Raw genomic sequence first — 23,992 nt, 5'->3', positions numbered from 1 at the left:
GTCACGCTCTGCCCTTATGCCGTTAGCTGCAGGAACATATGCTCAAATATGTAAGAGTAGTCTAGATTTTTCTCTGCAAATATTTTTACCACATCCAAAGATAATATTTCAACAGAAGAATCAAGCCCCGCAGGCTACAGACAGGGCAGCTATATATAACCCGCTTGCTCACTCCGGCTCTCCGCGCATCGCTCGGGTTATGCAACCCCCACCGCGACGGTAGCCACCGGCGCGCCCCACAGCTCCGCCCGCCCCGTCGGGGCAATTCCCCGGGACCTCGGTGCAGCTCTCCGCCCGGAGGAACCGGCACCGGGGCGCGGACCGAGACTAGTACTGGTAACCGGGCTGGGCCGGAGCCGGCGGGGCGGGCGCATCGCCTTGCCCCGCGCCGATGCGAAAGAAGGGCCCGGGGAACGCCGCGGCTCTGCGAGGGGCCGGGAGCGGGCGGTGAGTAGCGCCTCGTCCTCGCCGGGGCAGGGACGGGAACCGGGCGCGGCTCCCGGCCCAGACGGGCCGCGCAGGTGCTGCCGACGAAGCGGGCTGTCAAGCTGGGCTAAGCAGGAGCTCGCCTGCCGCCTCCTTCGTTGCTTTCCGTTTTCTCCGCTTTTCTTTTTTTTTTTTTTTTTTAATTGGTGAAGGAAATGCTGGAATGCTGGCGGGCGCTTTGGGAGTTTGGTGGCCCAGGGCTAGGGGGGGGTCCCATCCGAGCGAAGCGGCCGGCAATACCTGCACCCGCTGCTCACCCTGACGTGCCCAGACCCCGCCTGTTGCGGCGGCTCAGACCGCGGGTCCCCGCGGCCACCGAGCCCCGAGGGTCGCCCCCAGCCCCGCAGTACATGCGAGCTGGAGGAACAGAGCTATCCCTTCTCTCGGTGCCGGACATCCGCAGCGTGACGCCGGGCTCGGCTCGGCTCGGCTCGGCTCTTCCCTTCCCGTCGGCCGGCTCCCGGCGCCGTGATTGACACCGGCGGCCCCTCCGCCCGCCCCGCAGCACATCCCATCCCTCCCCGGCGGCCGCTCGCCGTGCCCGGGAGGCGGGGAAGGGCCTCCCCAGCCCTTTGACACCGTCTCGGCAGGAGTTTCACTTCGCTTTCGCCGCCGTCGCCGCCACTTCTGCAGGCAAACACCCCCGGCTTCCATGTGACGCCTCCCAGCCACTGAATGGGGAAAGCGCCTATAAGGGAGACACTTTCCCTTCGTGCAGGAGAAAAGGAGGGGACGAGGGGGGCAGAAGCAGGAGGTGGCGGTTGAGGGGAAGGGAAGACAGAAAACGAATTAATAAATCGCAGGGAACGAATTGGGGAAGGCGGGGGATGGTGAGAAATGGACACCCCGGGAAAGAAATTCGTGGCATTATTTATTTGTTGCTCCCCGGTCCCGTCTCGCTGACAGAGCTCGGTCCGCCGTTGCGGTGCTCGGCGCTAGCTACGAAGGGTCCCGGGGAAGTTTCTTGCTCCCCAACGCCCTTCCCGGGGGGGCGAGGGTTTAGGTTGTTTTCTGTTGCATTTATTTTTTTTTTTTAAGTTTCCCTTCCCCACCCCTCCCCCCCCCGTCTGGAAGGAGGGGGTCTCGTTCGCACCTCCCTGGATGGTGCGGTAGAAAGGAGGGGAGTTAGGGGGTGGGAGGGGGGGGGCTCGTGGTGGGAGGCTGCCGCGCCTGCTGCTCCTGCATTGGTGTCTCCCCTATGGACGAAAACAGCCCTCTGTCTCCCAAGGCAAATGCTTTCAGTATCGCCTCTCTGATTTCAGTCGCCGCCGCCGAGCAAGCAGGGAAAGGAGAGCTGGAGGAGCGCCGCGGCGGCCGCAGCGCGCCCGCCCGCCCCGGCTGCCGCCCTCAGAAGATGCACTTCAGCACCGTCACCAGGGACATGGAAGGTGAGTGCCGCGCTCGGCCCCGCAGGGCTGCGGGGACGGGACCGCCGGGCACCGCGTACTCGCGGGCTTTCACTCGGCCCGTGCCGGCGGCCGGGCCAGGGGCAGCGCACAGAACGCGGCCTGCCCGCCGAGCCGGTCGGGGGAGGCTTTGCCGTTTCTCCCGGCACGCCTGGGCCCCTGTAGCCCTCCTTTAGAGAAAGGCATTGCCCGTGGGCCGGTAGCAGCTTTCGACGGCTCCGCCGCTGGGACTCGCGTCTTCTCGGAGGTGCTGAAAGCATCCCCCGACAGCGCCGGCCGTGCCTGAGGCACCGGCAGGCCGGGGCTCGGCTCCCACCGGCTCTGCAGCCCTGTCCGGCCTGGAGGGCTGCGTCAGAAATAACGCAAGAGACCCCCGGGACCTCGAGGAGACTTTCAGCATCGGAGGGGATCCGCCGGGCGGCCTGTCATGTGCCGCAGGGCCCTCTCGGGCCGGCGGCCGAGGGCTGCACAACCGGGTTCGTCCCGGTGCTCCTCGGCGCGGACCCGGAGCTTTGCTCTGGTGCCGGCCTCTTCCTCTTTCTCGTCAAGGGATGGAAGGAATGGGGCATTGCCAAACCAGGTCCGAGTTCCTCTGTCAGCCGCAGCCCCGCGGCTCCAGAGTGAAGGACGTTACCTGCAGCGGCGTAGCTACACGGAAATAAGAGCCGATTTCTTTCTCTGAGTTTCCCCACTCTCTATTTTTTTTTCTCTCCTTTTTTTGGAGAGGGGGTGAAAGGAGGGAGTTTGCTTTGTCCCGAGTTGTGTGTGGCGAGGGAGGCCTGCAGAGATAGATAGCACGGGCTTTGCACCGCCGAGGCTCTTGGCAGACCTCTCGGGTTTGCAAAAGAAAAAAAAAAAAAAAAAAAAAGAAGAAGAAAAAAAAAGGAAAAAAAAAAAAAAAGAAGCCTAGGCAGGCAGGCAGCGGGAGCAGCGAGCTCCCCGCCTGCCCCGGGGGGAGCGGGGCTGGGGCCAAGCAAAGCGGAAAGGGGGAGGCGCCCCGCTGGGCTGGGCGCGGGGCAGGAGAGGAGGCGGAGGGCACCCCGCGGAGCCGGTGCGGAGGCGGGGGCCGCGCGGAGCGGCGCGGAGCTGGGGGGAAAGCGGGAGCCGGAGCGGAGCCCTGACCGCTTGTTTTTGGAATGATTTCAGCTATCTCCAGCCCCTGGCTCACCCAGCTGTCCCATTTTTGCGATGTTGCAGCTTTCACGGCCAACAGCCTGAGCAGCCTGAACGCCTCCGGGGGGTACCACCTCTCCCCCTCCCCGGGGGACCCGTACGGACAGCATGAGCCGCCGCACTACGAGCCCTGCACGGCTCAGCAGCACCCGCACCCGCCGCCCCAGCCCCAGCACGGCTACCCTTTCGGCGGGGCGGCGGCGGCGGCGGCCGGGACCAACCCGCCGGCCCCAGGCCCCGAGCAGCCCGAGGGCGCCGGTGGAGCCGCTGCGGGGCCGGCCGCAGTCTCGGGCTGCTCTGCGGGGGCGGCCGCCGCGGCCAAGGCGCCGGTGAAGAAGAACCCGAAAGTGGCCAACGTGAGCGTCCAACTAGAGATGAAGGCGTTGTGGGACGAGTTCAACCAGCTGGGCACCGAGATGATCGTCACCAAGGCAGGCAGGTCAGTGCGGAGCTCCCGAGCGGCCCCGGCTCTCCAGCCGCTCCCTCCGGACCCGGGCACCCAGGCCAGTCGGGGCGGGAGAATCCGGTGCGAGTGGTTGAATTCGCAGTTTGGGGGGAGATTGAAGCTGCTGCCCAAGGGCGAGTCGCGGAGCGGCCCCGGCCCGGCCCGGCCCGGCGGTCGCCGTCATTTGATCCTTGCGCTTCTCCTGGGGCGAAATCTGCGAGCTCTTGCGGCCCGAAGGCCTCGGTGCTGCGGAAGAACGCGCGGCTGCTGCTGCGGGCGGACGGCGAAGGCGTGCGGAGGACGGCAGGCAGGGCACTGGGTTTTCACTCCCGCTTAAAAGGACGCTGTGCTCCTCCGGGCGCCTTCGGCTGTGACCCCACACGGGACTTTGATCCGCGTTCCCGGAGGACGGTGTGTGTTCCCGGGGCGGACAGCAACGATACGGGGGAAGGAAAAAAACAACACGCAAACCGTGCAAAACCTGCTAAATACATTCTTAGCACGGGCAGATGTTTTCCTTCCGGCGGAGACGCGAACAGACCCTAATTCTGCACCTTGAAACGCGTTCCAGGGCAGTTGCATTTCCCGATTATCGAGTAACGAGCCCGGCCGAACGCGGCTCCTCTCGGCTCTGCTCCGGCCGCCGCGGCGCGGTTCCGGGACCGGGACCCCGCTCCTGGGCAGGGAACAAAGAAAGCGGCTGATGCGATCGCGTTAGGAACGAGCAAAACATATGGGGGGAAGAGGAGTCCCAATTACAGTTGTTAGTTACTGCATTTAATGGAGATCCCCGGGAAGCGCCGCGGCCGCGGCGGCTCGGACAGAGCTACGAGGCTTTCCCCGCCAGGCTCCGGCAGAGCCGCGAATTGTCCGGGTTCTGAGTCTTCCCTTGGTTTAAAGCGATTCGGCGGGGGGGAGAAAAGAAAAACAAACAAATTAAGGAATCCCCCGTTGCTTGCTCTGAGTTCGCCCCGGGGCTGACTGCGGCGGGATGGCCGGCCGGGGGAGAGGGTCGGACTCCGCTCCGAACGGTCTGGCAAGAGCTGTGACCGCGGCCGTGCGCTCCCGCTCTCCCGTCAGCGATTTTGAGGGTCCCGAAAGTTTAAAAAAAAAAACCAAAACAACCCAAAAATCCCCCCATAGTTACATGTACGCAGTGGCCTTTTAAGTTTTAAGTTTGGTGTTTTGTTTTTTTTAATATTAGCAATTTCCTAAAATGAAGCAATCACGTGGTGCCCGGTGCAGAAGCAGCCGGCGCTGCGTTGCGGGACCGGGCGGAATTTCCCGCAGACGGTGCCTGCCCCGGCGCCGGGTCGCACAGCCCCGCTGTCTCCGGCCCCGGCCCCTGAGCCCGGCGCCGGGCTCGGCGTTGCTTTCCTTAGCGGAAAAGGTCGTTCAGGCTCCAGGCGGAGGCTCTCTGCAAACAGGAGTTCTTCGATCTGGCTTTCTTAGCTCTCCAAGAGCGAAAAGATTGCAAATATCCCATTTCTAAAGGCTTCAGAAATTAACCAATTCGAATCGAATCGAGGGCTTTTCTCCCACCCTTTTCTTCGTTTACTTTATGACACAGTCGAAACTCCAGACAAGCGAGTAAAAACAGGAGAAAGCGAGGTACAACCAGCAGGAAAAGGTTCGGGGAAGGCGCTGCAAAGCCTATTCTCTTCCAGCACCTCTGGGCTGGCCCTGCTGTTTGTCTAGATGGGTCTTATCATCTCAGGTTGTTTGTTTTAAAACTAAGTTTTAGAACAAGAAACACCGGAATTGGAGCTAATGGAGGCTTTTACATGTTTAAAAATAATAATAACAGAAGGAGCGACTGAAAACGTCCTCCAGAGTTAGCTGAAGCCTTACGGAGAGGGAGATGTAGCTGCCCGATGTCGATGCAGCCCGGCAGCGCTGGGCCCGCTGTGGAAGAGCTGCGGAGCCAGAGGCGCGCTGACCCATCGCCCCTCGGAGGGGGGAAGGGGCACAGAACAACAGGTCCGGCCGTGTGCCCCGAGAACGAGCCGGGGGGGCTCTCTGTGTGCGGGTTTGATCGGGCTTTGGTTTTTCAACGGCCGCAAACACCCTTCCCGAAATATTGCCTACAGTCGCTCGCTTGGTTTACTATTCTATAAAACAAAACGAAGCCATAACGAGCCCCGACGCCAGGGCACTTCTTCGGTGTGTCCCGCCGGGGAGCTGCGGGCGAGGCCCTGGTCCCCGTGTGTGCAGATGCAGGAGGGAGGGACGGGTGGACCGTCCCGGCCCCTTCCCTTAGCCCACCGCCGGTCGCTTTTGTACTGCAGCCCCCTGAAGGAATCGTGCCCTCCCTGAGCGTGGGATCCACGTTTCGCCTTAGCTTTGGGTCCCCGGGGGCCTGCGCGGGGAAAAACCGGGGAGCAGCCGCGGGGCCCGGCCTGTCCAGCTCCGGAGCCCTGGGCTCCTTTCCGCTCCCCGTTTCGTTCCACAAAGGTGCGGGCAGCGGGAGCCCGACCGGGCTCTTGCAATGAAGCAGATCAGGGACGGGGCTTTCTGGGACATCCCCGTTGCCCTCCAGCCCTTGCCCGCCGAGAGGGAGCGTTTGCCCCTCCGGCCTGGGAGAGGTCTCCCGCTGGCCCTCGGGGCTGTTGCTGTAACCACTGCTTTCAAATGGGCGCAGTTTGGTGGGTACAGAAGCTGCACAGGTGGGAACTCGATCAGCTCGTGTCGTTTGCCAGAGTTTTTAGATTTGATCCCCACGGGCTGCCTGAGACTCCTGAGCTTGAGTGCGGGTCCGCAGACAGGGTAATGCCTTGCATTTGCCTCCAGTCAGGTCAGCTAAAATGATGGGGAAACCACGGGGAAGAAATTATTTTCACTTGATCTCTCCATAGCAAAGGCCGAGGATGCTCTTGTTTCCCCTGTCCTCTCCGTTCCACCTCAGTGGGGCATTTCGTGTGTCTGACATGAATGCTCCCGGAGCCAGGGGGAGAGGCAGGACCCCCTGGATCGCCTTTCGGGATGCTGCCGAGGGCAGCTCATCTCCCCAGGCAGCTTGGGTGTATCTGCCTCTTCCTCCGGCCAGCGGTTTCTGCGAGGGGACTTATCATCACAGCTGGGAGGGTATTGGAGCAGCTGGAGGGGAAGAGACCCGTGCCGGCCCCTCGGGGCTCCCTGCTGCTCCTCAATGTAGCACTTCTCTCTCCTCTCTGTGCCAGGCGCATGTTCCCCACCTTCCAGGTGAAGATATTTGGGATGGACCCTATGGCTGACTACATGCTCCTCATGGATTTCGTCCCGGTGGATGACAAGCGCTACCGGCAAGTAACAAATCCCCGGCCTGTCTCACGGTTCTTGGAGCCATAGGGGCTGGTGGGTTACTGCCCACCCTCTGCTCCTGTCCTCTGGGGGTTCAGGGATGTGCCCCTGAGCATGACGCCTGTTGGTGTGAGACAGGGAGGGGACAGGGGATGCGACTGACCTGGGGTCTCTGTCACACCCTTGCAACGTAGTCTGGGGCCAGGAGCGGCTGCCCGGGACCGCAGGGCCCCCTCAGCCTCCACACCAGCCTCACAGGCGGCCGGGGCCAGACCAGCATGGGCAGAAGGGCAGGTTTCCACAGGGCACAGGGCAGGAGCTGCCTTGTCCTGCCCAGAAAAGCTCTCCTTGTCGTACTGCTACACGTCTCCACTGGCAAACACCCTTTGCCACTTAACAAAAATCCCCTCGGTGCTCCTTGAATGCTGTAGCCCCTCAGCGCATGTCCCGAAGCCGTGCCGTGCCTGCTGGGGAGCTCCCTGGGTGCTTGGGTGAAGAGAGTGGGTTTTGTGCTCTGGAAAGGCACCAGCCAGCCAAGCCACAAAACCCTGCCCTTGTTTCCAGCGGCAGTGTAGGAAGGCCTTGGAAACTGTCGACTTACAAGGCAGTGATGCGGTCTGGTTTAGGACCCCTTTAATTTTAGGACAGTGAAAAGCGCATTATGTATTTAGCTTCAGATCAAGACGCCGAGCAGGCAGCCCGCATAGGAATCGCAGGGTCCAATATATAAATATTTAGACAGATATCCAAATTCTCAGGGCGTCCTAGAAATGTTTGCTTGTCAAGGGAAGTAGGATATATAACATCCAATTGAGTATATCTTTAAAAAGTAATGTTTCTGCTCAAGTCCAATGGTGTCTAATTCCCCCTGTGCAAACACTGGCTTTTAAAGTAAACACGTGTATAGAAGATTGGTTTCTCTGTTTTAAATGTTACTGTTGAATATGTACTTTGAAAGAATGAAACAAGACTGCTAAATTCTGAACCTGCTATTAATCTACACACAACTTTCCACTCTTCACTTAAAGCGAGAATATTACTGTATAGAGGGCTTTTTTCCACCTTTTTTTTTAGAGGAACGGGGAGACTTTTGTGGCTTCTCTCCCAAATCTACACGGGTAGCTATAAATTTCCTCCATCCTGCAGATTTCTCTCACGACAGTTCCATCGCTGACTTGGTAAAATAGTATATCCCCTCTGCAGCAATTCTGGCTGCGGAAAAGAGGTCGTTCCTCTCGTGGGAAGCGGGAGTGATGGAGAGGCGGCGCTTCCCCCTCGGTGGGCCGGGGGGACCGGTCTGGGCCGGGTTCTGCGGGGCGCGGGTGCTGCAGGGACGCGGGCGGGAGCCCCCCGGGCCGCGGCTGAGGGTGCCTTCCCCTCCCGCAGGTACGCCTTCCACAGCTCCTCCTGGCTGGTGGCTGGCAAAGCCGACCCCGCCACCCCCGGGAGAGTCCATTACCACCCGGACTCTCCGGCCAAAGGGGCGCAGTGGATGAAGCAGATCGTTTCCTTCGATAAGCTCAAGCTGACCAACAATTTGCTGGATGACAACGGGCATGTAAGTGTTCCCGGGTAAAAATGTCCAACACGGGGCTGCACGGGGTGGGAACTCCCCGCGCTGTGATTCCCGTGGGGTGACCCTGCCCGCGCCCTCCCCGGGGGCTCTGCCCCAGCCCCGCGGCTGTCCCGGGCAGTGGAGCCGGCCGGGCCGGGGCTGCGCCCTCCTCTCTCCATGTCTGGATCAGTTATTGTCTCCTTGCTCGTTTTATCATTCAGATCATTTTGAACTCCATGCACAGATACCAGCCGCGTTTTCACGTGGTCTACGTGGACCCCCGGAAAGACAGCGAGAAGTACGCGGAGGAGAACTTCAAAACTTTCGTCTTCGAGGAGACACGCTTCACGGCAGTGACCGCCTACCAGAACCACCGGGTGAGGCAGCGGCGGAGCTCGGGGCAGCAGAAAGCGGGGTTGGGGTCGCCCCAGAGGTACCACGGGTGCGGATGCATCCGGTGCTGGCTCGGCCCCTTCGTCCGGCTCCGGGGCTGGAGGCCGGGCTGCGGGTGTCCGGCGGCGGCGGGGATGGCTGGGGAGTATTCCCGCCTTCTCCCCATCTGCTAAACCCATTCCGGGCAGCGCTAGGAACCCGATAGCCGGGGAGCTGCGCGGAACTGCTTCGGTGTACGCCGAGGAAGCGACGTGGGCTCTAGCCCCATCGCCAGCTTCCCCCCGCCCGGGGGACCTCATTACCTATGTAAAGCCGAGAGCGGGGCTAGTGGGGAAACTACAGGCTTCCCGCTGCGAAATGTCACTCACAATTTGTTTGGATAAATCTGCGATTTTACTGCTTTAAGTTCGTAGCGGTCTGTCTCTCCTCAGAATACGTTAAAAACGAAACAAAACGAAAAACAACTCCCCCACCCCAATCGAATGCAGATCTCTGGGCAGCAGTTAATCCAATTGCTCCTTCAAATCGCATCAGTGTAATGTAAAGAGCAGGAATCCCAGCAGCGAGTGGAAATACGATTTCATAGCGAGGGCTTTTCAGCGCTGCTCCGAACGGCCCCGCTCCGCGGCGATGCCGCACAGGCCGGGGCTGTGTCCCGGGGCTGTCCCTGAGCACCGGCGCAAGTGTCACCCCCTGCAGTGGCTCCGAGCTAATTGACCTGAGCTCTCTCCGGGATGCTGCGCTCGGGCCGCACCTCGCCCCGGTGGAGGCGGCGAGGCCACAGAAAGGCTGTGCCTTTAAGGGGCTCTGGAGTCCCTCCCCGGCTGGCATTTGCCTGATGGCTCCGGACAGCTGCTCTTTCTCTCCTGCTTTCTATCAGTTTGACCTCTAAGGCTGGAACTGTCACTGAGGGGCTTAAAGTTTGTTTTTCAACCCATTCCGGAAACTCACAATCACATACTTTATCCGTGGATTTGCTTAAATATAGAAAATGTCCTGCCTTCTCCCTGGCGAATTAAATAAATACATAAGTATGATTTATCCAGTGATTTGTCTTAACTGCTCCAGTGGCGACCCATATAATGTGGCATTTTCTTACAAGTGCATTTAGTCAGATTTTGCAGCCGACTCAGACTGCCTCTCCCTTCACCTTGAACTCATATTAGGTAGCATGTTAGCCCGCATTTTCTAGCAGAGGGAAAGCACATGTTTGTGCTCTGTGGCAGAGAACACCCTGGCTCCACCAGCCACCTGGATCCCCTCTGTTACACCAAGCACTGCTTAGTCCCAAAGCCTGCCCAGGGACACACTCACTGTTTGGCCAGGGAGCCCTGTGTGCTGCTTTGAGACATTTTCCCACTTCTTCTTACAGATCACGCAGTTGAAGATTGCAAGCAACCCTTTTGCCAAGGGATTCAGAGACTGTGACCCTGAGGACTGGTAAGGCTATGCTTTTATTGGTTATAGCAATACCCCACTCACCCTATTTCACATGTATCTGCCCAGCTTACATTTGCACAAGGGTTTCACGGAGGGGGACACCATATTGGGCCCCATTTGCCAGCTGCAGCTCAAAGAGATGACACTCAAATTGTTCATTCTGTTGGACCATCAGCTCTGTATCACTTCTCCCCTTCCTCCTCCAGGCCCAGGAACCACAGGCCAGGGCCTCTTCCTCTCATGAGCGCTTTTGCCAGATCCCGGAATCCAGTCTCTTCCCCAGCCCACCAGAACGGGACAGAGAAAGGTGAGAGCCCTCAGTGGCCAGGCCAGCCCATCTCCCAGGCCCTGTTGGCCTGCACAGCCCGTGCATGCATGCTCACCAAGCTGGTGCTCAGCCCCATTGCTAATGAGCTTTGTGCTATTGCTTATTTTTAAAAGAAAAATACCTGCCTTTATAGCCTAACTTATTCTTCCTTGGATGACAACATTTGCTGTTGTGTGCTTAAGAAAATTTGCTGCTTTGAAAAACACTGCCCCTTGCCTTTAGTGTCCCATTTTTGACTTTTTAGCAACAAACTCAGCTTTTCAGGTAGAGATGCAGTGCTGGCCACAGGTTCCTGCTCGCATTGCCCTTTTAATGCGCCTCGGCAGTGCGTGTAGGGCCAACCCACTCCATTCAGGAGCTGCAGTCAGGTCGAACAGCACCTCTGCCCATTGACTGCTTTTCCATTACCCAGAGCAAACAACTGCAAAGACAACCGAAGGCCTTTCTTCCAACGCACACCGGGCCTGCAAAATAAAGGGAAGTCTGTATTTGTTTAGTGTTACACAATTGCAAAAATGTCAGGCGTGTACCAGCTTGTCAGTCAACTCAACTCCATTTATCGCAGTCAGAAGGTCCCGTCCCGCCAGCCCCGTTCCTGCCGCATGCCGCTGCCGCACGCCCCGCTCTTCCCTTCGCGGCCTCTTCCCGGTGAGTGCGGATGCGCTCCCGCGGGCGCGGCCGCTCTGACTCTGTTGCCCCCGCAGATGCAGCCGAGAGCCGGCGGGAGTTCGAGCGGGAGGCCGGCGGGACGGCGCTGCACCAGGCCGAGGCCGCGCACCAGCAGCTCATGTCCCGCGTGCTCAGCCCGGCGCTGCCGGGCGGAGGCGGCGGGCTGGTGCCGCTGGCCGGGGCGGGCGGCGGCCGGCCCAGCCCGCCGCACCACGAACTGCGCCTGGAGCCCGCCGCGTCCGAGCCGCTGCACCACCATCCCTACAAGTACCCGCCGGCGGCGGCCGCCGCCTACGACCACTACCTGGGGGCGAAGAGCCGGCCCGCCCCCTACCCCCTCCCCAGCATCCGCGGGCACAGCTACCACCACCATCATCACCACCACATGAACGCGGCGGCTGCGGCGGCGGCGGCCGCCAACATGTACTCGCCGGCCGGGGCACCCGCCGGCTACGACTACGGGCCCCGGTAACGGGGCACCGGCGGCACGAGAGACACCGCCCTCCCCCTTCCCGCCTTTCCCCCACCGCCGCCTTACGAGTGAGCTGATTGGCCAGCGTGACCTGATCGACAGCCAGACAGCCCAATCGCCGGCAGCCGCGCCCCGCCCCGCCCTGTGGGGGCTGTGAGGGCGGCGGTGCCGGGAGCTCCATCGCGGTGTGACCCGCGGCTGCACTTTGATAAATGAAGCCATATGTCCTTATCTCTCTGTTCCCCCGCGCCTCCCTTCGTGCCGGGCACCGAGGACCGTCGGGCGGCTGGGATGCGGTGGGAGGACGGTGAGGCGGCAGCGGTGAAGTGACTTATCCTCTCTCACTCGCCCGCCGGGCCTTCTGCTGGAGGTTTGGTGTTGGCGGTGCCCCCGGGCCTGTACGTGAGCACCGAGCGGGGCCTGTGGGCCGGCCCTGGGCCGTGTGTCGTCCTGCACTTGTCGGTGTCAGTCTGTCCCAAGCCGGGGCACACCGGGGGCTGGTTCACAGGTGGCTCAGGTGGTTCTTTGAGGAGATTCCTGGGGAAGCAGAGTTTAGTTTAAGGGAGTGCTTTGAATCCTCACTGCCAGAACAAATTGCCCACTTCTCCTCCGGCCCTGACCCATTTGTAAGTTTTGGGGTTCACTGGGATGCCTTAAGCAAAGCAGCATTTTCTGGAGCTGTTGAGAAGGGCCTATGGCCAAGAGCACAGACACGTGCAGCTGTGTTTGTATCTTGTTTTCCCAACAATACCTGCAAAGGTTTAAAAACCAGCTGGGGGTGGGGGGATATCTGCAGATTTCAGGCTGTGTGTTTCCCACCTGCTTCCCAGGCAGCCTCACACAATTATGCCTTCCTGCATCCTTTCCTGGGCTCTTGAATACTCTCTCATGGAGGTGCCTTTTAAAGGGACTTCAGGGTTTTTTTCTGACTAGTTCGCCCCTTATATTTGGCTGACCCAAACCGCAGTAGTTCTAAAGCATCTATTCTGCATTATCTGCTTGCTGCATCTTCCCTCCTAATGCTGGTAAGTACTTTTTCTTTTTCCTTTAGTATCTTCATTCAGTAGTTGTTCCTTACTGCTAAAAAGATGGCCCTGCTCATTAGAGTTCTCCAGTGATGTGTTTTGAATAGTTGGCTTGTGTTTTTGTCAGATGCTCACCGAAGGCAGTCCCTTTGTGTTCAGAGAAGGTATTGAGCAGCTCCTCAGCTGTGTTGGTATACAGTATTATGAACACTTTCCTGATTCTTCCACATGACTCCATTAAAAGATGGGGGCTGTTTCTTTTAAAGTCATCTATTCATCCATGTTTGTGCATTTTCATTATAAACTCTTTAAAACATGTTCTTTCCCTTGTGCAGGTGGCAGTGTTAATAGCAATGTTTATTTTGTCTCTGGCAGTGGGCTTAGGGCTTCCAAAACCTTTTTGGAAAGGTTTAAGAAGGGATACAGACTACCATGAATATTTTATGTATTTTTTTTCTGTTAAAAAAATATATCTGGATCCATAAAAAAAAACTTGTGCAAGAAATATGTATTTTATTTGACATTTGCAGTGAATTGTGAGATTCTTAATGTCTGACTAAAGCATAATGTTCTCAGAAAGGTTGATGTAGAATAGCCTTGTGCTTATTATTAGTCAGTGGGAAATGGCTCTCGGATGTGCTCTGTTGCTGTTGCTTTGCCGCTGTTATTTCAGAGGTTTCAGTATGATTTGTTATCTGTAAACTGATTAGTGCCAAAGCTTTGGTCAAATGTTTAATGAAGTTGTTATATTTATTATTTCCTTCAAAGATTATACAAACCCTTTTTTTTCTCAATAGTTGCAGTGTAGGAAAAAAAAAGTGAAGACAACCAAAGAATCATATCTGCAAAGTGTAGATACATGTAGATATTTGTAGATATATGTAGATAATCTTATTTCATTTCAATTGAAAAGACATTGGACAGTGACATTTATAAATATTTTTTCTCTTCTTTCTTTCCTTCATTTCTTGTTTGATTATTTGTGTATATTTGTCAGTTTGTCTGCCCTGAGGTCTAAGCCTCCCCTACAAAATGCAGTTATTTAAATAAGGAGAGTCCTTAGTCTGAGCAAACAGTGGCTCTCCATAGGTGATTGTTCCTTCCCTCCTGTCCCTGGTTGCTGCAGGTGCCCGTGGTTGTGCTAATCTATCACAATACAACAGTGTGCAAGGTTGGGGTTCCCAGGTGAAAACAGATCTGTTTGGATTGGTGAGCACCTGTTCTCTTTAAGCACACACAGAATGACCCAAGGTGCCAGCACTAAATGTGCCTTTAATGAAAATGGCTCAAGGCTCCTTGCCTTGACTGTAGGAATTTCAATTTTATATTTGTTAGAAGAAGAGAAAATCACAGCTTCAAGCTATGGCTGTGGGTAGAGGGCCCTCAGGATCACCATCTGTGTTGTGCGCTAAAGAACCACTGCAGAGGTCCTGAGGCTGAATGGGAAGGAGAACATGCAGCTGTGTCAAGCCCACAGTCTGAGCTATGAAAATGGTATTTCTAACCATGCATTTAGTCCATCAGCATGCAAGGTGCTTACACATGTTCACATTGAAGCACATTAGCAGTCCTGTTCATGTTGTGTTTTAATCCTTAAATCAGGATTCTTCAGGGCTTTGACTGGTGTCCCTCCTTCCATAACAATGTCTCTCTCACTGGATGGGAGTGTTACAGATATGGGAAACAAAAAGGGTCATTTTGCTATCCAGAAAAAATCCACTTCAAATAAATAAAACTCCATAATGCTGCAGATTGACCAGTTTTGAAAATCACAGAAAATTTGTAACACTTTAATGTCATATGACCTGTCAGCCTGTTAGTTAGGACAAATCATGTATAGGCCATGCACTGTCTGTGTATTGTAGATTGATTTGGGGAATGACTTTGTATGATGTGATTTCGTGTCTGGTTAAACTTCACTGAGCCCACGCTGTCACCAAGGGCCGTGGCACACACTAGGACAGAAGGCAGCCACATTTCCAGGCAAAACTTCCACTTGTGGGTGCCTCAGGTCACACAAAGCACTTACACATGAAGGGTCTGTAAAAGCTGCTGTGAAACAGGCCCAAGTGTGGAGCTTACAAGCATCCTTTGTATTTTCCAAATAGGGTTAGAGAACAAATTAGCCATCTAGCTCATTTTCAAGAGGTGCAGGCTGAGTTCAGTGATTGCTTCTGAGGTCTGCAAACCACATCACCCAGCTCAGTGGATAAATCCAGGATTAGTTCCTTTTTCCACACAGGTGGAACAAGGGTGGCCTTTGCTTAATCACTTAACCCAAACACTGGGGATAGCTCCAGCTTTCAGAAATGGCTTTTTGCAGTTGATTTTATTCTGTCCTTGCTAGTGAAATTGATTAAATTCAATGTAGGATAGGAGCATCAGGATGAGACTCCTGTGTGTTTGCAGTATTCATGCACACTCTTTACACATTTCATAGATGTTCTCTTCAGTCTTCCCTTCTCTTCAGGGAGACCCTGTAACTCTCAGGCAAGAATTGTGCAGGCAGTCCCCAGCAGCTGCCTCTCAGCATCCTGGGCTGTTGGCATCTCTTCAGTCAATATCAGGCACATGTACCCTTGGCCATGGCCAGGGGAGCAGCTGCTTTGGCTCCTGCTGCAGTGTGGTAACAGTGGCTGGCAGGGTGGAGAATAACCCGAGGGTTGTAGCAGGTATGGAAAGCTGCTCTGTGTGCAGCAGGCTGCTGGGGACAGTGTGGGTCTCCCATGAGCTGTGGGCTTCTGGTGCATCTCCACACAGAGCCATGGCCCGTGGGGCTACATGGGTCAGGGCCACCTCAGCTGGGCACTGTCCTTTCCTGCCAGCACTCCTCCTCCTCTCCAGCGAGTGCATTTCAGCCTGTGATGCTGGATCCCTCACCAAACAGCAGCTGTACCTCGATCTGTGTGGAATAAGAAAAGCAGGTTGTATAATGTTCTGCCTGTGTAAAGGGATCCCTGTGGCTGCTGGAAACAAGTCGGGCACCCACAGGTTTGGGCTGGGGGCAGAGGCTGAGCCCTGCTGCCGGGAGAGGGCTGGAAGAGAACACACAGCAGTGCCTGCAAAGCAGCTTTCAGCATCACTGCCCAAAGAGCTCAGAAACTGCCGAGAGCCTGTGGAACACGGCTGGGCTGGAAGGTGGGAGAAGAGCGTTTGTGTGCACCTACACGTGTTGGTTTTGTGCTTTGCCTTCTGTTCGGTTTCCTGATTGAAACAAAATTCTGCAGCGCGTTGAGGCCTGACCCGCGGTTTGTGTGGAACTGCCGGTGTGAGCAGGGACACCCCCGGTGTCCCGAGGGGCACCTCGGACGGTCCCCGCAGGTAGCGCTGCCCGGTGGCCGCGGCGGAGGAGGAGGAAGAGAAGGAAGATGCTGCGCGCAGCCCGGCCGGCCCTGCCTGAAGAGCCGGCTCCCTCCAGAGGGAAGAGCCGGGCATGGCACGCGGTGGATTCGGCACGCACGGAAAACCAGAGGGGCTTCATCCTCCGGAGCTGGGAAATCCGCGAGAAGAGGAAATGTAGATTAGGGGGTTAAAGGAAAGATTTCACCTTTGAAACCCTCTGGCATAAATAAGAAGGGGCGGTCTCCTGTGAGTGGCAATTTGAGGATTCTCAGCCATCAATGGCTCAGCTGTCGCTTTAAGCTGGTGTTATTGAAGCCACTCTGTGTGTGTAGAGGATGTACATGTGTATGGATGCAACGTCTTTCTGAACATAAGCCTTTTATTCTTCGTTTAATTATTCCAATTCAATTGATTACTAAGATATGTAATTTACACAGGTGTTTGACAAAACTAGGTGAAAGTGACTGTACCCAAAGATTTCTGTTACTGCCATTATCATGAGCTCAGCATGTGCCTATAAAATGTTACAGTGGGACACCCATTGTTGGTGGGAATCTAGATAGTGTATCAAAGCCTGGAAATCTCAAAGAATAGTATTTCATACTTTTTTTTTTTCCTGCCTAGTATGTGCACACACAATCAATGCAAAAAGGTAGAGCTGGTTTTGAAGACACACATTAATTTTGAAAAACACAGACATGTCCCACATACACAGTGTATGTACATGTACAAGTCTGCTCTCCAAAGGCCCACTGTCCTTCAGGAGGGCTGTGCAAAGTATTATGGGTGTTGCATATGCCAGAAAACACACCCTCATTCCTCCCATTAATAGAAATGACCTATTATAAATTTACCAAAGATACCATAGTTTTATAAATTGGCCACATATGTCTGTGTAATATATTTATTATATCACATTTCACAGCATTTCTGTTTTATGAAATTCAGCCTTGAATTTGTCACATATGTTTTGCATATATATGCAATAGTTGGCCAAGTATATCCAAGTAAAGTATGATAAATGTGTTCTTTCCATATGGGAAATTAAATGTTTTTCCAGATTAAAAAAAAAAAAAAGTTTATTAAGAGCAGCCTATACAAAATAATTACAATAAATCACTCAATTCTATTTAGGTTAAAATTATAAATTTGAACTAGTAACAAAGTGATTAAGAACAAGAGCCAGAAAAGTCTCATTTAGGACCTAATTCTATCAGGAGATGGAGCAGTGTAGATAGAAGAGGCCCTACACATTTTCAAGGCTCTCTGCCCCATGTTGTGCCATCCTGCCAGGCTGTAGAGCAGCTTCCATCTCCTGCTCCCAGTGCAACTGGAGCTGCCAGGGGACAGTTGAGAGGGGCACTGAGAGGGAGTGGCTGTGACATCCACTCCAGCCTGGGTTCTGCACTGCTGTGAACAGCCCTTGGTGGTCTCTGGGAGATGGAGAGGGAGAGGGAATGTGTTCCTGCAGTGGGCAGGACACCTCAGGTGCCCCTGCTGTGCTCAGTGCCTGCCTTCACAGGAGTGACTGCACCAGTGCCAGGGAGTCAGACTTTTAAATTGCAAAAAAGAAGTGAAAAATGGAATAAACAACATGTAAAACTTGCAGAGGCACCTTGGTGTGAGGTGTTAGCACAATTGCTTTTGTCACTGGTTTTAGCTTGGATGATGGACATTTGTGTTTCACTCCACTTGCTTTGTGCTCCCACTGTTCCTCGTTGCAGGGGGCAATGGTTCCCCTTCTTGTGGTGCTCTGGCCTGGCTGCCTCAGCTGCCCTTTGTCTGGGTGGGAGCTCCTACCTGGGCAGCAAGAACCAGCATGAGAGTGCAGGGGCTGCAGGCAAAGCCATCATCTGGAAAGGGCAGAGGAGGGGTGGCAAGAGGCAGCCCTTCTCCCAGGCTGTTCTGTTTGAGCACTGCCTTGCACATTTCTTTTATTTCAGCAAACATGAAGTGAGTCTTTCATTCCATTCTCTTTCCTGCTTGTTGTCAGCTACTTCAAACCAGATGGGCTCAAGAGATAAAACTATAAAGACTCAATGTCTTTATTTAGCAGGATGCCAAGTCTGCATGCCATCAAAATATCTGAGGCAAAAAACTTTGAACAGACAATACTTACTCGAAGTGTTTTGTTAAGAGCAGCCTAGATGCTTTTCCATGAACACAAACAATGCATCCACGAATCACTGAGTAGCAGCAATTTTTAAAATTGCCATCAGGACAAATGCCACAGCCACATTCTCTGTCATGTTAAAAATTATTCCATAGGCCCAGCACACCCACTGCCCTCTTAGCTGTCAGAACATGTTTGTAGCAAGCAGTGCCATGGGGGCTTGGAAAATGCACTTTTGCATGTGTGAGATGCCAGAGCTATGGAGGAGGGTAATGGCTCAGCACTGAACATCCTCACTAAATTTCCTGATCTGCACATAATCAGGCTCAATCAATCCTGCCACTGGTTGGAAAGAGAGACCATTGCTGTCCAGAAATCTGAGGATTTCAATGGTTTTTTGCTGCCATAGTTTATGTATACTGAGAATAAAAGCTAGAAGGAAACAGCCATAATAATCTCAAGTAAATTTAACAGCCTTTTTTATTCCCTTTTTTTTAATAATTAGAACTTCAAATTGTAATAGATAATTATGAAAATTAATTTATTTTTCACTGCCATGTCACTCTCCTGTGAAGAGATTTTTAATACTGCAGGGTGGTTCTCCTGCAGTACACGTGGCTGCTTCAAGTCCTCAGTCCTTTCCACTGCCATCCCCTGTGGCACTGCAGCTTCTGGTTTTATGACTCTTCAGAGCACAGAAATAAATCCACTCTCCTCTGGTTGAACACAGCTTATTTAGAGGTGTAGATGGTGGTCTACAGGATTTCCTAGTGTACTGACACCTTTAAAAAAGGATGCTGGGGAAGTAAAAGCAAATCTGAGACAAAGATAAGTTGGTGTATGAGTTTCAGAGGCCAGACCCATCACTGTATGGTTCCACCAGGTACTCTTGCTGCCTTCCTTGTCCCTCTTCCAGGGACAATCTGGCCACTGCTGGTGGTTTGCTCCAAGGCCCTCCATACCTTCTATACCTTCAGTCTTCCTCTCTTCCAGTCTTCTAACTCACAGGGACAAGTTGCTCCTTTGTTTTGATTAAGCCCTCACTTCTTCTTTCTTTTCCTCTTACAAACCAAACTGCAAATCAAATTCCTCTGAGGTCAGAATAAAGCAGTACACAGCACTGCTGATAGGAGGTATAGCTGTGGTTCAGAGCACTAATCAGGTGAGCAAAACTTTCCCAACTCAGAGATTATATTTTCATTTAATTTGATACTGTGGGATCCTTACATGAATTGCCATCTCTCCCCCAGTAGGATCTCAATTCTGGATAGCTTCCTTCGCATTATAAAAGAAACCTCCAGGATGCCCCAGCAGAGTAGGACATAGACAAACACAGCCAAGTTTACTTGGAAAAGCTATAGCAGGGGACCCAGGCTGGAATTTCAGAATATTGTGCATTAGCAGAACCCCCCTGCCTTTCCCCTTAGTCATGGCTGTCACTGTCCTGGTAGCACAATGGTCGTGCTCAAACATCAAACTTTGTGTCTCAACGCTGCTGTAACATTGCCTGGCATCAATCCAGGCAGTCATGTGCCATGTTTTATGTAATGATCCACACTTTCACACCACAGACACACAGCCAGAAAAGGAAACACATTGATTTAGCACTCAGTAATCCTCATTTAATCCCCAGTCCTTTGGTTTACATCACTAACATGGCTCCTGCAGTAGTCAGTGTTCTATCTTTGTTCTTGGCAGACTGAATTAAAGGAAAGATTTATTAATTTGCAAGTTGGCTTTGTAGATGCATCTTAAATATGCTAAAAAGAAAAGCAGTCCAGAAGCCAGTATTGGCTTAACTATAAAAATCTGCTCTTTTAAACTCAAACCTTTGCAACAGTTCAAGTCAAGCTGCAGAGTAATTTTTTGGCTTGCTGTAGCAGTTGCATTCTAAAGGACTAAATTTAACACCTGTCTCATTACACATCCCCAGCTTACTTCCTTTTTCACTCATTACTGCAAACACAATCTCATCTTTCCTTGCTCATCTACATAAGGACTGCAGTGCTTTATGGCTCATGTACTGATAAGAGAAAGGAGTTGTAACAAATGGATTCATTTGCAAATAGTCTTAAGAGGGTCAGAGATCCCATTCATTCAAGTGGTGATAAATATTCCATGTAATTGCTGCACAAGTGCTGGTGTTTGGGATTTATTTGTATTACTTTATGAATGCTGGTTGCTTTCTTGCCTCTCATGGTGCCAAAGACAGTGATTCTTAGGAGGAAGCCTTTTGTAATAATTCAGCTGTCATCACCTTCACTCCTGAATCCTCCAGGCCAGGTACAGGCTAGCCCTGTTCCTTTCTGGCAGGTGAGATTTCAGAGCTAACTCCAGCACCTTAAGGTGGCTCCTTGCTCACAACCTTCTGCTAGCAAGTCAGTGGAAATCTTGAGTGACAACCATGTTCATGGCACAACTGTAATTTTTTTTTAATTAAAAAAAAGTTAATTTCTTAGCTGCAATCAGACATCTGTATTTTACAGTTATAGTTATTATCAGACAATTATGTTTTACAGCCTATATTGACACATACTGTCTTTCCTGTTGGAAACCATTCTTCTTTGGGGAAGTCCAGGTTAATTCCTTAGGCAAATAAACTGTTAGAAGACTGTAATTCACAAACTATGGCATTTAGGCTCAACTCTAAATCAAACTAGTGTAGTCTGGTTGCTCATTTCAAGGAAACTATAATGTGAAACAAAAATCTGTTTTCTGGGTGTTTAGATAAAATCAGTAGTGATATAAAGTGTTAGTGAATTAATTGTATTGTGAAAAGGCATGACATGGATAGTGCCTTGGTAATGGGAAGTAAAGGATGGGTCTGTTCCTGCAAGCAGCCCTGCAGCCTGTGTCCTTCCTCCTGAAGCTGATGAAATTCTCACTTGTGTGTCTGAGATGCAGTTCATGTCCTCATTTTCAATTTGTATTTGCATGACTAAGTTTGTTTTTAAATCTACCTAACCAGACAAACATAAATATTTGACTCTCAGCAAAACGTAGTAATTTAAAGCACCCAGTAATCTTTAAAGTATCTTCCAAAAGATACTTGCAAATCTAAAACTTAAGTAATTATTGGTCTCCCTAATTACATTAGATACAGATGTTGACAGTAAATGGCAATTTTCAGAGACAATATACTCAATAACTCCTGACTTTCAGCCTCTGATCTAATAATGCTCTCAGTAAGGCATGGGGTATAAATCCTTCTTTCCAGAGGGTGCCACTGTGCCATTGCCAGAATATTTGCATCAAAAATTGTTTCTTACACCAAGCATTTGCCCAAGATGGGTGGGCCCTGGATTTCTTTCCCTGCTGGATGAGCATTAAACCAACAGCTCACTTCTGTGGGAAGTGCCCAGCAGTGCAGGCTGCTGTTTGCTGCCATGGAGGGGGAATGCTGGCACCCTCTGGGCCATGTGTGTTGTACCACACAGCACAGGCAAAAGGAAATCTCTGTGCACGCTCCCTGGACAGGCCCCCAAACCACATGCAACAACACATTCTCCATTTGTTTATTGCATTGTTTCTTTGTGTCAATTCTGACCTCCTTTGAGAAAGGGGGAAAAGCAAAAGAGAAGGTTTCTTCCAGCAGCAGGTTTGTGGAGGGTGACTGCATCTCGTTCCACAAGGCTGAGGCTGGAGCTGCTTGTGCAGTGGGGGCAGCTCCTCTTGTGTGTGGGAGGTGGATGATGGTGGAGAAGTGCAACTCTGTCTGGTAGCTGTAATGAACACCATCACCTCCCCTTGACTCGGGATCACTCAAAATTAGGCTTTAACTGTCAACTGCAATGTGATCCTCCATGCAGCTACTGAATAGTAAAGAAATAATCAAAGAAATGCATTATTTAAAGTGTCACCACACTCTAAAATGTGTAAGGCCATATTTTACTTAGAAAAGCCTGGTAACAGTATCCTGGTTCTGTGTTTTAATGTAAAGAACATCAGGCTGGGTGCTTAAGGCCTTCAGTCCAGCAATATTCTCTGTCTGCAAGGCACAGCTGGATAACAGACCCAAACCTTAATTTGCATGTGTGTTTTTCCTGAAATAATTTTCAAAGCTTTTGATGTTGCTGTTCACTTTTGGTCACTTTTTCTTTGATTTCCACCTCTCTATTTCCAATCAAGTATCGACAGTGTACAGCCTGGACCCAGTTGTCACTGCAGCTTTGTGACAGAATCCAGCAGTAGCCTGGCTCTCAGCACACTGGTGTGTGTCTAATACGCTTTACAAGAATGCAAATGCTGCTTTGTGAAGCAAACAACAAAACTTTCATGAATGAATTTCAGTTTCCATGACTGTAGAGATGACAAGTTAATGGAACCATTTGCACTGTGTGGGTAAGGATTTACCCATGTGATTCCCCTAAATGTTCATGGGAGCTGTGCAGCCGAATCCCCGACTTTCCACGCTGAAACTCAGCCCTGACTCTCCAAGGAGCAGGGCGCTAATTGGATTGTCGAGTTTAAATCCTTCAGCTCATCAGTCTATGGAAAGGATTTAGCACTGGCTCTGTAAAAGGCTTTACATAGCTTTGCAGTGCAATGTTGGGGAAGATTTTTTTCCTTTCTTTCTTGTGATTAATTGTGAGGCTTGAGGTGACAGGAGACATAATGAAATTCATAAATGCCGAAAGCCATCCCTAGTCACATTCCTGGCTGTTGGTTTAAGTTAGAAACTGACAGAAGTGTGAACAAATCAAGGGTGTTCTGATAGCCTTTCAGTTTGGGGGAAGAAAAAGTAACTGACAATGAGAAACCACTGGAGGTGGTTTAATGGGTATAAATTTGCAAGGAAGAGTGATGTTTTACACCGATTCAGATTCTTGGATACATAAATGACTTACAAACAGACATATTCTGCCCCCACTGCAGTTCGAGGGATTCCAGTCCATTTTTACAAAAGATATTGGCACAAGTTATGTCAGCAACAAGCCAAAGGAAAGGTGTTGCAAAACCTGTAGCAGAACCCAAAGCAACTTTGGTCTTTGTGACTGGCCTTGTTCTGCTTGTTATGAATTTTAAAAATCCACTTTCTTCTATGGAAGAAAAAATTTATAGCTTAAACAAGCAGCATAAGAATTAACCTAGGACTCTCACTTCAGCCCGGAGACAGATTCTACCACTTCCCCACAGGCACGTTTGAATTACAGTGCTGGAGTTGCCTCAGCAGTCGTGTTTCCCTAGCGCATGGCAGTGCAGGATGTGTCACGTCTGGGCATAGATGGACCAGACACTGATGCGCTGATCTCTGGAGCCGGCTGCCAGCAGCCTGGCCCGGGGGCTGCTGTGCTCGGAGAAGGACACGCAGTGGGCGGCTGCTGTGTGATAGTCCAGCACTGCCAAGGGCTTCAGCTTCTTCCACCCAAAGATCCTGATGCGATGGTCCCACCCTGCTGTTGCCAAAATCTTCTTGTCTGGCCGGATGGTGATATCAGATATGCCAGCGTTGATGAGTTCGTGTGTTTTGTAAACCTTTGGGAAAAAGTTACAAATGAGCTCAAGTTGTTCAAAACAGAAGAGAAAAGAATCTTACAGTACTTCAGCAGGTGTTGTGGCCACCCAACACACCAGTGTCACACAGGGAGCGTGGAGCTTTTCACATGTGGTGGATGGTGCTTGGTGAGACCAACAATAGACAGAGACAGAAAACACCTTAACGTGAGCCTCCCATTTCCACAGCAATTTTCATAAAATAAACCAAACTCTTGTATGCTTTTAGTTTATTTTGCATTTAAAGCTATATATATTCTGTCACAAGTGAAGCTCTGAATTGAGGTTTTGAGTACAGCTTTGCCCTTCCAACTATTCTTGAATGTTCAGAGCTAAGGCCATATATTTTCCCTGCTTTTTGCAGAATTCCCAG

General features: G+C 52.2%; 2 protein-coding genes across 3 annotated transcripts in view; one reads left to right on the top strand and one right to left on the bottom strand.

Annotated features, from left to right (window-relative positions):
• Window positions 1-1,840: 1,840 nt before the first annotated feature.
• TBX1 (T-box transcription factor 1) lies at window positions 1,841-11,646 on the top strand. 2 transcript variants are annotated; one of them, XM_058037119.1, is made up of 8 exons: window positions 1,841-1,874; window positions 3,090-3,504; window positions 6,690-6,791; window positions 8,176-8,347; window positions 8,566-8,721; window positions 10,110-10,177; window positions 10,384-10,484; window positions 11,210-11,646. In XM_058037119.1, exons 1-8 carry the CDS (start codon window positions 1,841-1,843, stop codon window positions 11,644-11,646), a joined length of 1,485 nt encoding a protein of 494 aa, XP_057893102.1. The 2 variants fall into 2 exon arrangements, with proteins under 2 accessions (XP_057893102.1, XP_057893100.1); XM_058037117.1 differs by lacking the exon at window positions 1,841-1,874 and having other exon boundaries at window positions 3,029-3,504.
• Window positions 11,647-19,501: 7,855 nt separating this feature from the next.
• Window positions 19,502-23,992, bottom strand: part of GNB1L (G protein subunit beta 1 like) — a 46,536-nt gene continuing 42,045 nt past the window's right edge. The window contains exon 7 of the mRNA XM_058037177.1: window positions 19,502-23,601. Coding sequence (XP_057893160.1) covers window positions 23,335-23,601 — 267 coding nt within the window. The 3' untranslated portion in view covers window positions 19,502-23,334. The remainder of the gene's footprint in view (window positions 23,602-23,992) is intronic.

The sequence above is a fragment of the Melospiza georgiana genome, chromosome 18 (genome assembly GCF_028018845.1).
Source record: "Melospiza georgiana isolate bMelGeo1 chromosome 18, bMelGeo1.pri, whole genome shotgun sequence".
Lineage (NCBI taxonomy): Eukaryota > Metazoa > Chordata > Aves > Passeriformes > Passerellidae > Melospiza > Melospiza georgiana.
Note: the sequence above shows the minus strand (reverse complement) of the source record. Positions and strands in the feature narration are given on the sequence as shown.

Excerpts from the sequence above, each read along its gene's own strand:
- TBX1 (XM_058037117.1), top strand. The coding sequence starts at position 3,029 with ATGATTTCAGCTATCTCCAGCCCCTGGCTCACCCAGCTGTCCCATTTT. Across the intron at positions 8,348-8,565 it reads TGCTGGATGACAACGGGCAT|ATCATTTTGAACTCCATGCA; the intron begins GTAAGTGTTCCC and ends TTTATCATTCAG. Across the intron at positions 8,722-10,109 it reads CCGCCTACCAGAACCACCGG|ATCACGCAGTTGAAGATTGC; the intron begins GTGAGGCAGCGG and ends TTCTTCTTACAG.